Source organism: Aquarana catesbeiana, linkage group LG03 (assembly GCF_042186555.1).
Source record: "Aquarana catesbeiana isolate 2022-GZ linkage group LG03, ASM4218655v1, whole genome shotgun sequence".
Taxonomy (NCBI): domain Eukaryota; kingdom Metazoa; phylum Chordata; class Amphibia; order Anura; family Ranidae; genus Aquarana; species Aquarana catesbeiana.
In genome coordinates, this window is record NC_133326.1 from 115,784,017 (window position 1) to 115,796,275 (window position 12,259).

The 12,259-nt window shown below is 41.5% G+C and overlaps 1 protein-coding gene across 2 annotated transcripts in view; it reads right to left on the reverse strand.

The window, feature by feature from the left end:
• Positions 1–4,850: 4,850 nt before the first annotated feature.
• Positions 4,851–12,259, reverse strand: part of CSPG4 (chondroitin sulfate proteoglycan 4) — a 183,569-nt gene continuing 176,160 nt past the window's right edge. For both annotated transcript variants that reach the window (XM_073619044.1, XM_073619043.1), the window contains exon 10: positions 4,851–8,959. In XM_073619044.1, coding sequence (XP_073475145.1) covers positions 6,843–8,959 — 2,117 coding nt within the window. In that variant the 3' untranslated portion in view covers positions 4,851–6,842. The remainder of the gene's footprint in view (positions 8,960–12,259) is intronic.

Consider the following 12,259-nt stretch of genomic DNA (forward strand, 5'->3'; position numbering starts at 1 on the left):
CAGGTAGCAGGCAGAGGTGTCTGGGCAGAAATACTGTCTAAAGTCAGTAGAGGCAGCAGGCAGATATATGGTCAACACAGCCAAAGTATTGGTCCAAGCAGCAGGAATAAACATGGTCCATAATGTCATGGGTCATTACAGGCAGCAATATGGTCAGCACAGCCAAAGTATTGGTCCAGGCAGTAGGAAGGACCATCAAGCTTAGGGCCAGGGGGACAGGGGTAGAGGCTTAAAACAAGTAAAAATTTGCGCTAAACTGAAAAAAGCAAGCGGCCAGCAAAGTTCGTAGATAACAAACAAAAAGTCACATGCATATAAATTATTGCGGCGCTGAAAAGTTCAAAAATGAAATTGAAGAGTGGGAGGAATCCAATCACCAAATATATTGTGCAGATGTAGAAAGAGTCACTCGTCACCACGTGGTAATGTAGTCTGCTTACCAGAAGGTATTAAGGATTAGGCATAGATGATAAATACTTAAAAGCATCCAGCAAATCCAGCCCACTGGAACCCCTCGTCAGACCACAACGTCTGTGGGATTTCCTTCACATATAAACTTCTCCCAATGGTCACTTCAGAATTAGGCATTCAGGCATGTAGTCATCAGATGCCTCTGAAGACATCTGTTATGATGAAACATGATGAAACAGGCAGGCTGACATCCGTATGCTGATTGCTGCAGCCGTTTGTGCCTATCCTTGATGCATGCTGTTTTAAGCTTCAACTGTAAGTTACTACAATAAAAGTTTTTTATCTATCATTACGGGCTTCACTATGGGTCCTTCATTTTCTTTTCTCGGATATATGATGACTACATGCCTGAATGCCTAATTCTGAAGTGACCATTGGGAGAAGTTTATATGTGAAGGAAATCCCACAGACGTTGTGGTCTGACGAGGGGTTCCAGTGGGCTGGATTTGCTGGATGCTTTTCAGAACGCTATTCTGAAGCCCCTCACATATGTGAGACCCCTGTGTACTGAAGTAGATGGCCAAAAGATCAGTCCAAGTGGCAGGCAAAAACATGGTCGATTAACAGGCCAAGGTCGGTGGATGTGGAAGTCATAAACATGGTTTAAATCGGCAGGCAGAGGCATCGTCGGTAAACAGGCTGAGGTTGGTGCACGTGGAAGTCAGAAACGTGGTTTAAATCGGCAAGCAAAGACATCGTCGGTAAACAGGCCAGGGTCAGTTAATTAACATGGTAGCAGGCAAACGGGGAAATGGCAGTCTGGTAATAATAAGGGGAACTAATATTGGATGGATGTATGATAATTAATGTGATAGGGAAAGTGTTGCTCGTGAAGTCGACTCACGCTATCAGAACGAATGCTTACTGGGGCGGGACTTTGTTGGTAAATGAGGGCAGTGACGATATCTTCAATATACTTCAGGTAGGTGATTTGTTGGTTTTGAGTTGCTTTTTGGTAGCAGACAAACGAATTAAAAAGGGCCATGTGAAACAGGTGAAACGCAACTTTCTTATACCAATAATGGGACTTTCTGGTTGATAAATAGGGCTGTAGCATCTGATCGTTTAAATCCACCCCCCCATGTACATATTATAATCGTGGACACATTCGGGCTTTACAGTGGGGCCGCCTCTTCTTTGGGTCTCCACCACGGTGTCATTGTGGATGGTAGAGAGGATGTTGACATCTTTCTTATCCCTCCACTTCATGGCCAACACCTCCTCGTTCCTCATGAATGCCGATTCTCCGTTTTGCAATTTTTTGGTCAACAAATTTTGTGGGAATCCCTTCTGTTTTTTTTTTTAAAGTACCGCAGGTGGGGCAATCATGGGGCTGGAGCTGGGAGTCTTTGCCTTCGTAGATCCGGAATGTGAAGAATATCCAGTGGCTTGATTGCATAATTTATTTAATTTCACCCCATACCTGGATCTCTTGCTTGGATCTCTTGCTTGGTATATACTGCTTGAAGTGCAGTCGGCCAGTGAAATGTATGAGGGACTCGTCCACACAAATTTTTTGGTCTGGGATAAAAACGTCTCTAAATCGTTGGGAAAAGGAATTGATTAGGGGGCGTATCTTGTACAATTTGTCGTGGTTGGGATGATCTCGGGGAGGGCACTGTGAATTGTCATTGAAGTGGAGAAAACGCATAATCATGTCGTATCTTGTCCTGGACATGACAGCGGAATATATGGGCATGTGTTGGATGGGGTCGGTGGACCAATATGCATGGACTTCGTTCTTTTTTGTAAGCCCCATATTGAACGTAAGGCCCAAAAATAATTTAAATTCGTCCAGTGTTAGACGTCGCCACTGGAACATGCGGGCATAGGAAGAATTGGGGTTGGCAGCAATAAATTGGGATGCATACAGGTTAGTTTGATCCACAATATTCTGCAGCAAATCTTGTGGGAAAAATAAAGAAAAATAATCAAATTGAGAAAAATTTGTAGTGTCGGGCTGCACACCTGGCTGTGCAGTGAAAGGGGGGATGATAGCGGATCCTGAGTTGGCAGGCAACCATAAGGGGTTTGCCAGGGCATCGGGAAGGTAGGACTGGGGCTGGGTTCTTCGGGTTGGGCGTGTGATTCCAGTGCTTGTACTGGGCTCCTCTTCCTGGGGTCCTGGTGGTGGGCAGATCTCCTGATCTTGGTCCTGATCTCAGTCCTGATCTCGGTCCTGATCTCGGTCCTGATCTCATTCTTTTGGGAGGGACGGTTTCCTCCGAGGACTCGGACTCCGATCCACTATCCTCCACTGGCTCGTATTCTGAACCAGAATCGGATGATGTGAGCTCCCCACTGCTCTCATCATCCGACATGGTAAGAAGGGCATATGCCTCCTCAGGTGTGTAAACCCTTTGCGACATTATTGGTAGTGCTTTTTGGCGGGCCTATGTAATGGTACTGCTGGCGGTAGTGGTGGTACCGATGTGGTATTAGTGGCGGGCCTGTGTGGCGGTACCGATTGCGGTACAGGTGGCGGTACGGGTGGTGGTGGTACTGATCGTGGTACAGGTAGCGGTACGTGTGCTGGTGGCGGTACAGGTGGCAGTACTGGTAGCAGGCCTGTGTGGCGGTATAGATGGTGGGCCTGATGGCGGAACTGGCGGTGGTACCGATGGCGGTACTGGTAGCCTGTGTGGCGGTACTGATGGCGGTGGGCCTGATGGCGGTACCGATAGTGGGCCTGATGGCAGGACTGGCTGTGGTACCGATGGCGGTACTGGTAGCCTATGTGGCGGTACCAATGGCGGTACTGATAGCGGTGGGCCTGTGACAGATGATTGACAGATGGGCTGATTGATTGGGTGACTGACAGATGGGCTGATTGGCTGGGCCAATTGATCAGATGGGCTGATTGACAGATGGGCTGACTGACAGATGGGCTGACTGACAGATGGGCTGATTGACAGATGGGCTGGGCTGTGTGACAGGTCCTCTTTATTGGGGGGGGTCGTGTTATGCACAGTATACAGTATATAGAGACAGAACACTACACTGATCTCACTTACTGATCCCTGCTCTCTCCTCACACGATCGGTGTGTGAGGAGAGAGCAGAGATCAGATGGTAACTGCTCCTCTGTTTACATTTGTGACCGGCTGTGATTGGACACAGCCGATCACATGGTAAACAGCCAATTTCATTGGCTGTTTACCTTGATCGGGAAAGCGCTGTGTCCAAGGCACACCCGCCTTCCTCGATCCCTGCCCTGCACTCCTCCAGCGGCGCGCACAGTGCACGCCGCTGAGTTTGTTATGACATGTGATCGGCTGTGATGTTGACACAGCCGATCACGTGGTAAATGGCCAAAATCACTGGCCGTTTACTGTGATCGGGGAAGCGCTGTGTCCGAGGGACACATGCCGTCCCCGATCGCCGCGCTGCGTGCCCCCGCGGGCACGTTCTAGGGGGTTATCCTGCTGGATGTCATATGACACCCAGTCAGGATATCTGCTATGGGCCGGGCGGGAAGTGGTTAAAAAGTGGGAGGCACATATACAAACTGTTGTAATTCCTACACTGTTCACCTGATTTGGATGTTTTGTGACTACTGTCTGGCAACAATAATGCAATATTTAATTGTATTGACAAAATGTTCCCATACATTGTTACATCCCATACATACAGTGGATATAAAAAGACTACACACCCCTATTACACAATATTAAACCCTCAAATTAAAGCTGAAAGTCTGCAGTTAAAGCACATCTTTTTCGTTTCATTTCAAATCCATTGTGGTGGTGTATAGAGCCAAAAAGATTAGAATTGTGTCGACGTCCCAATATTTATGGACCTGACTGTACCCACAGTGAAGCATGGTGGTGGCAGCATCATGTTTTGGGGCTTTTTTTTCTTCAGCTGGAACAGGGGCCTTAGTCAAGGTAAAGGGAATTATGAATAGTTCCAAATACCAGTCAATATTGGCACAAAACCTTTATGCTTCTGCTAGAAAGCTGAACATGAAGAGGAAATTCATCGTTCAGCATGACAACGACCCAAAGCATATATCCAAATCAACAAAGGAATGGCTTCACCAGAAGAAGATTCAAGTTTTGGAATGGCCCAGCCAGAGCTCAGACCTGAATCCTGAAAATCTCTGAAGAGGGCTGTGCACAGGAGATGCCCTCACAATCTGACAGATTTGGAGTGTTTTTGCAAAGAAGAGTGGGCAAACATTGTGTAATAGGGGTGTGTAGTCTTTTTATATCCACTGTATGTATGGGATGTAACAATGAATGGGGAACATTTTGTCAATACAATTAAATATTGCATTATTGTTGCCAGACAGTAGTCACAAAACATCAGTCAGACAATCTCTTGGTTGATATGTAAATAATTGTCTCAGCTCATAAGTACGCACTACTTGACCCACAGTGTGAAAAACAAGATATTTTATTACTTTCAACAGACAAGGTGCATTGATGGCATCACAATATTATCAAGAAAATGGAATTAAAGAAAAACAGGCTGATGAAGATGCAGAAAAGTATTGCTGTATATGTGTACAATACAGTCATGAGCAGAAATACAGACCTTGAGATGAAAAGTAAATGACATTCCTGTACTGGTGGCAGCATATGTAACTAAGACTACCACTACACTTCTGACCCTGAAAACGCAAGATACAGTATGCTGGCATAATAACATGGGCCACAAGCAGCAGGCAAGCATGACCGTCTTAGTAATAGGATTTCATATTTCTCTTACATAAGACCTAAAAAAATGAAGGGGTCTTTAAAAAACCTTCTTAGTTGTACTCCCATCTGGTCACACAGTAAACAGGTTTCCCTCCTGACAGCTGTGTCTTTTATGGGTTTACTACAGCAATTGCAGATTTATTAAATTTTTTTACTAAGCTGCCTCTGGAAACTGGTGTAAGGTATACACATTTTTCTCGATGGTGCATTCATCCAAACTTCTTTCCTAGCTGCCACTTTTTCTTCTCTCAGATATCAATACTGTATGTGAGTTAATCACAACAGATCAGAAAGCAGTCAGAAGAAAAGGAGATTGGAGAAAAGCTCAATAAAGTTACCTGTCAAAAGATAACTTATACCTATTTCTAGAAGCAACTTTGAAAAGTATGAAATCTGCAGCTGTGAGGAAAACCCCTTTTATATGATTTTCATCTGTAGTGCAGTCTGATACGTTATCATCAGATTAACAATAAAAAAAAAAATATTAAAATATTCAAAATATTTCGTCCCTCCAACAAGCTGTGGCAGTATTTATACTGAGGTAGTTTAGCTTTCCAAAATCCCATCTAATTCTGAGCATACTAGTTTAGGTGATTATGGTCCTTTCTTTTCTTTTTTAAATTTATTTGATATTTTATACCTGAGAAAGATATGCTCAAAAGACATGCAAAGCTGACATCTGGGGAGATGGCAGTTATGAGATATTACTATGGCAGGTGGATGGAATATTATTGGTACAGATTTATTCAGACTGCAGCTTTTGGAAGTCACCAATCTTGAGCTGCAGTTTGCATTAGAGCGATTTTCTGAATATTTCTGTCATGATATCATGGATTTTTTTCAGTAAATACTTAGGAATTCAGCTCTCTATATCAGCCAAAAATTCTGGATTTGTACCTTTTATTCTTAAAATGAACAGTCATTCAGTTTAGACTTTTTAAAGCTTTTTTTTATGATGTCAAGTGCTGTGCTTATTCCCAAGTCATAGAAGGCCTTGATTTAAGCAAATTTCAAAGGTTAAAAAAGAACATTTAAGTGTGCCTATGAACTGTGATTTTAGATCCGTATATATATATATAAACCTGGCTTACCCCCTACACAGCACATTAGCAATAGCAGTTTCATAACAAAATTACAACAAAACAATACAGCTACAAGCTTTGGACAAAATATTTAACAAGCAATTTTGTACAGTCTAAATAAAATTAGAATTCTAACTTGTAGCTGGGTTGGTCTTTTGAATGAAACATTCTATAAGCAGTTTTGTTGCAGAGGCTGGTCAAAGAGAGTGTTTTATGAAACCTACAGGGATTCCACTTATATTTACTGTTCAATCTGCCTCCAGTATTTCACACATACGCTTGGAACAATACAGTACTATTAAACCATGCACATATTTCCTTGTCCAGATGCCAGGAAGCCGTCAACGTTCTACGTAGCCCAGCTTCTAGGATAATAGATATTGAATTTTGCTGCGTCCAGTACAGCTTGACCATATTGTAAAGGCAAAGATAGCCTCATCTTATTTTTTAGAATAGTCCCAACATGCACTGCTTCTGTAAAAATAGAAAAGTGCCAAGCATGGAAAATGAAAATTCACCATCCTGAGTGCTGTTGGGAGGAAAATTCCCGCGTTTAATGCCAACCTAGGAATGATTTCCTTCAGTTGTCACACCCAGTACTGACTACCTGGCTGTCCATTTCCACCAGCTCCATTGCCCCTGTGCCCCCCAACATCACAAAGGGGGATATCTCTTTCTGGTTCAGTTGGACGAAATGTTTGCCGATCTGCAGCTCCATTTTCAGTCTTGGCAGAAGTGGCTGCTTTTTGGACATGGTGTTTTCCCATTTTTTTTCTCCGTACAAAATAAGCTAAAATAAGAAGTCCAAGTAAAATAAGAAGTAATACTATACAAATAGGTAGTATGGTGCTATACATATGAGTATTCATAAAACCAAGCAATGTGCCTTCCCTAGCTGGGTTTGGTGATGTGGATGCATTTACACTTGTTATATTTAGGAAGACATCTTGAGTAGTACTTGTACTTAGGTCTTCTGACACCCAAAAGTCTTGTGTCACAGTGTTAGTACTGTTCTTGGAAATGTCTGGATATGTGGTAGGTACAATGGCTGGTGTAACTGACGAGGTTGTGATTTGATCTAAATTATTGGCTGTAGTCAAACCAGTAGTAGAAGAAAATGTTGTTGTGGTTGATAACTCTGTGGTTGATGACTTTGATAACTCTGTGGTTGACTCACTGGTCGTAGGTTCTATAAAAATGGTTGACCCAACATTTGGAGTTTGCTTGTTTGTAGTAGTAATGCTTGTGGAAGTCAAGGCTGTTGTAGATGCTGCTAAATTTGTAGAAGTATCTATATTTCCAGCTATCCTGAGTAGGGTAGCACTATAAGAGTGGGATGAGTTGTAGGGTACAGTACTAAACCTTACAGTAACATTTGCTGGAGGTACTTGACTAGCACTGAGTACCAAATGAAGCCTATCCCCTCTTATGCCTGTTCCACTCTGCTCATCTTCCCTTAACTCCACTCCTATAACTCCACTTTCTAGCTCTTGCTGTGAAAATACATTAGTGCTGGTTGCTTCTCCTCTGCCACCTTCAAAAGGAAATCTTACTACCTTTCCTTCTCTTGGATGATGGACAACTTTGAACTGAGGGACACTTTTTGTTAGTGTACCCAATTCACTTGCATCGATCACATCTGGGCCCAGTCTAACAGTACAGCCTCGTGGCCATTGTTGCTTGTTTCCGATCTTCACCATTGGAGAAACTTCTATTGTTACTTTTCCAACAGCTTCTTCACCCTCATCGGAAATTGCAAGGTATTCAAACTGATCTTGGTTGGATAAGAAGCTAGTAAAGGTATAAAATACTTCATTTTTGTTTACCTGTTCCTCGTTAAACTCTGTAACTGGTACCTGGCCAACCAGAACATCACCATAACTTGGCTTCCTCCTGACTTTATAGATAAATGTTTCTGTATTTCTTCCTGGTATTGGTTGCATTTGTGTCTTTGTAACCTTGGTGCTGCCAGATGCCTGTTTAACTTCAAAATTGGCCTGAAATACCGGGAGTACTTTTACAGGTATTTTTTCGATAAGAATTTGTCGTCCAGTGGAAATATTGAATATGATTTCACCTGAAACCGCAGTGAGGTTAGCCAAGAGGACAAGTGTTGAACTGGCAAGGTCATGTTGAGTGAATTTTGACAATGGAATAGACTGGTTCCCACCTGTTGCAACTGATATGCCCAAGGGGGCTTCCATTATAGAGTAAATTATATTATTAGAAGAAACCAAAGCATTATCTACAGATATGTAATCTGGAGTAAGAGAAACATTTGAGCCCACTGCTAGATATAATTTAGATTTTGGTGGAAGCATACTGTCAGGTACTGTGGGTTGACTAGTAACTGTTATGTTAAATGACTCTGTAACTGTCCAGATGGTTTCCTTATGGTTAAGTTCATGGTACGACTGGAATTTGGGATACGGTTGAGCTTTGAACATGAAACTGTCATTAAAATTGCCTACTTTGGTATTAGTGTACATTAAGGTTCCATTCTCCAGATGTGACTGTAAGAAATATGGAGTTTGTGCGCTGAGTATGGCACCATGTACAGAGAGATGACCTTCTGAAGGAAAATCCGTAACAAAGAAAACCACGTCATGAGTAAGTCTTGAGATACTTTGGTTCACTAAGAGGTTGGATGCATCAAGGGAGTTGGAAGTGATGGGGGAAGAACCACCTTGCACAATGTCAAGACCTGGAAAAACAAAAACATATATTAATTAAAGCCTTCTATTTTTTTTCTTTTTAGCAAACATTTAAACATAAAAGAATTTCCACCTGGACATGACCTGAATCAGTATTGCTAGATTGCTAGATTTCTTTGATGTAGCCTAGAAAAGCTTTATTAGACTTAACATCCAGTTGTCATTGAAATATCTAGATCATAGTCTTGATGATTAAAATCATAGATAAATGAGACATAATTTAGGATTCTGTGCTATATTAATACAGCATGTAAAATTTAATAATTCACTGGTACATTTTCTACACTCTCTGATTTTAGAATTTCCTTCCTTTTTTTAAGCTATGTGACACTTTAACCACTTTAAGACCGGGCCTCTTTTTCAGACTCGGTGTTTACAAGTTAAAAACACTTTTTTTGCTAGAAAATTACTAGAACCCCCAAACATTATACATTTGTTTTCTAACACCCTAGAGAATAAAATAGCGGTCATTGCAATACTTTTTGTCACATATTTGCGCAGCGGTCTTATAAGTGCACTTTTTTGGGGAAAAAAAATCACTTTTTTGAATAAAAAAATAAGACAACAGTAAAGTTAGCCCAATTTTTTTTAAATTGTGAAAGATAATGTTATACCGAGTAAATTGATACCCAACATGTCACGCTTCAAAATTGTGCCTGCTCATGGAATGGCGTCAAACTTTCACCCTTAAAAATCTCCATAGGCGACGTTTAAAAAATTCTACAGGTTGCACGTTTTGAGTTACAGAGGAGGTCTAGGGCTAGAATTATTGCTCTAACTCTAATGATCGCGGCGATACCTCACATGTGTGGTTTGACCACTGTTTTCATATGAGGGCGATATTCACGTATGCGTTCGCTTCTGAGCGCAAGCTCGTCGGGACGGGGCGCTTTAAAATTTTCTTTTTCTTATTTATTTTATTTTATTTATTTTTACACTGATTTTTTTTTTTTTTTTTTAATTTGGGTCACTTTTATTGCTATTACAAGCAATGTAAACATCCCTTGTAATAGAAAAAAGCATGACAGGTCCTCTTAAATATGAGATCTGGGGTCAAAAAGTCCTCAGATCTCATATTTGGACTTAAATGCAATAAAAGAAAAAAATAAATTGTCATTTGAAAAAAATGACAACAGAAAAATGTGTCTTTAAGACGTATGGGCGGAAGCGACCTTATGACGTCGCTTCCGCCCTGCTATGGTATGGAGACAGGTGGGGCCCATCTTAGCCTCACTCGTCTCCATACCCAGCCACGGACAGGTCCCGATTGCCTCCGCCGCTGCCGACGGCTCCGGTAAGCGGCGGAGGGCGCGGGAGAGAGGCGGGGGGGCCCTCTCCCGCCACCAACGGTGATCTTGAGGGTAATCCGCTGCAGAGACCACCATTATCGTTAACCGAACCGCCATCTGAAGAGATGGATACCTGCTGCCATTACCGAGATATCCCTCTTCAAAGTCAGTAAGTATATAGTCGTGCGGCGGTTGGTAAATGGTTAAAGCACTGTACATGCAAATCAATACATTGTGTATTGTTTGATGAATCAGTAAGTTGGTCCTAGATAGCTCCATCTTCCACATATTCAATAGCCAGTGCACATGTCTAAGTAATAACATGGTATTCCCTTCTTCTTTGCAAGATTGCAATTCTATCATACTGTATCAATTCTAACGTGGTAGTTTGAATACTAAGAAAATATGAAAGCTTTGAGAAATACTGGAAATATATCCTGGTTACAGGATTTATTTAGAGTCACTGGTTTATTTTATATCATTCTATGTGTCTCTGCTGAGAACTGCATCTTTATAAGTACTACAAAGTATCATGTAAACAAGAACAAAGCAGAGGTAGAAAGAATCCTATGTTGTCCATTACTAGCCAATCAAAGTGCAACTCCAAAAGGATACATTTTGCTGCTTGAATTTTTAGTTTGCAAAGTGAAAATATAAAATAAAAATAAAAAACAGGATTTTTACTTGCACATAATCGAATTATTAAAGCCGACTGAAGATCAAGGAGCAGGTAAGTGTCCTTATAAAAAAGTTAGCAGCTGCAGTATTTGTAATTTTTTGGGGGGATAATGTTGCTCCTTATTAACATATACGTCTCTTTTTGTGTCCTATTATCTCTTATTGTATAATACAACGATATTGCTGTTTTTTTCTTTTATTTCTTAAATGGTCTTGATAATTCCTTTGCTTTTGCTAACACTCCAAGTGACTACACATTGCTGTCATTGTGGTGCATAGCAGAGTAGTGGCTTCCCCGGTTATGCTGTAAAGGATGTAGATAATATGAACAGTGTAACTAGGCCAAGAAGGTACAGTGCAGGCAAATATCTGCACATGAATAATAATTTGCCTGCCTTGTTTCTATCGGAGCTTACAGCAGTACTTAGCAGACTGCAGAGTCTGCAGACACAGGGCCCATTAGTAGCAGACTGGCATAACAGATTACAACAGCTTAGAGGCAAGAAGAAGTGGTGTGCACGGAAGTGGAAGAAGTGCTGGTTTGTTTGCTAAGCTTAGAACTAAGGTGAATAGCCCAGCTATGTCATCACTCCTTCTGGCCATTCACTGGATAAGAAAATGGATCTGATTCGACTGAGACTAAATGTTTGTTGGGTGATGAGAAAACTGCATTTTCTCCTGATGAAAACTTGGCTAAATAACAACGTACCAAATGTGACTTTCCAACTCGATGGGATGCTATTCTTTGAAGCAAACCATAATCATTTGTCAGGGAGAACGTGAGGAGCTGGACTTTGTATTTACATTAACAGAGGTTGGTGCACAAATTGATCCCTGGTTGGAAGTCACTGCTCTGAGATAGTAGAATATCTAATAGTGGAATGTCGGAAGCATTATTTGCTGTGGGAGTTTATATCAGTCTTCATTTTGATGTGCTAAGGCTAATGGTGCACCAAATCAGCTTCATGATATCATCTGTTTACTTCAAAATAGGCACCCAGAGGCTCTCTATTTGATTCTTGGTGATTTTAATCATGCAACCTGACAGATTTTCTACTATAGTTTTATCAGCATATCACTATCGCCACCTGAGGAGTGAATACGGTTGAATATTCACAGATAGATAAGAGGGGAAAGCATATAGAGCTATCCCTCATTCTCACTTGGGCCTTTAAAACCACATTTCCATGATGTTGGTGTCTGCTTACTGCCCCTTGATGAAAATGAGTAAAACAACAACGAAAAATTTTACAGTGTGGCATAGTGATGCTGTCTCGGTGCTACAGGACTGTTTTAAATGTACCAGGTGGCAAATTTTTGAAG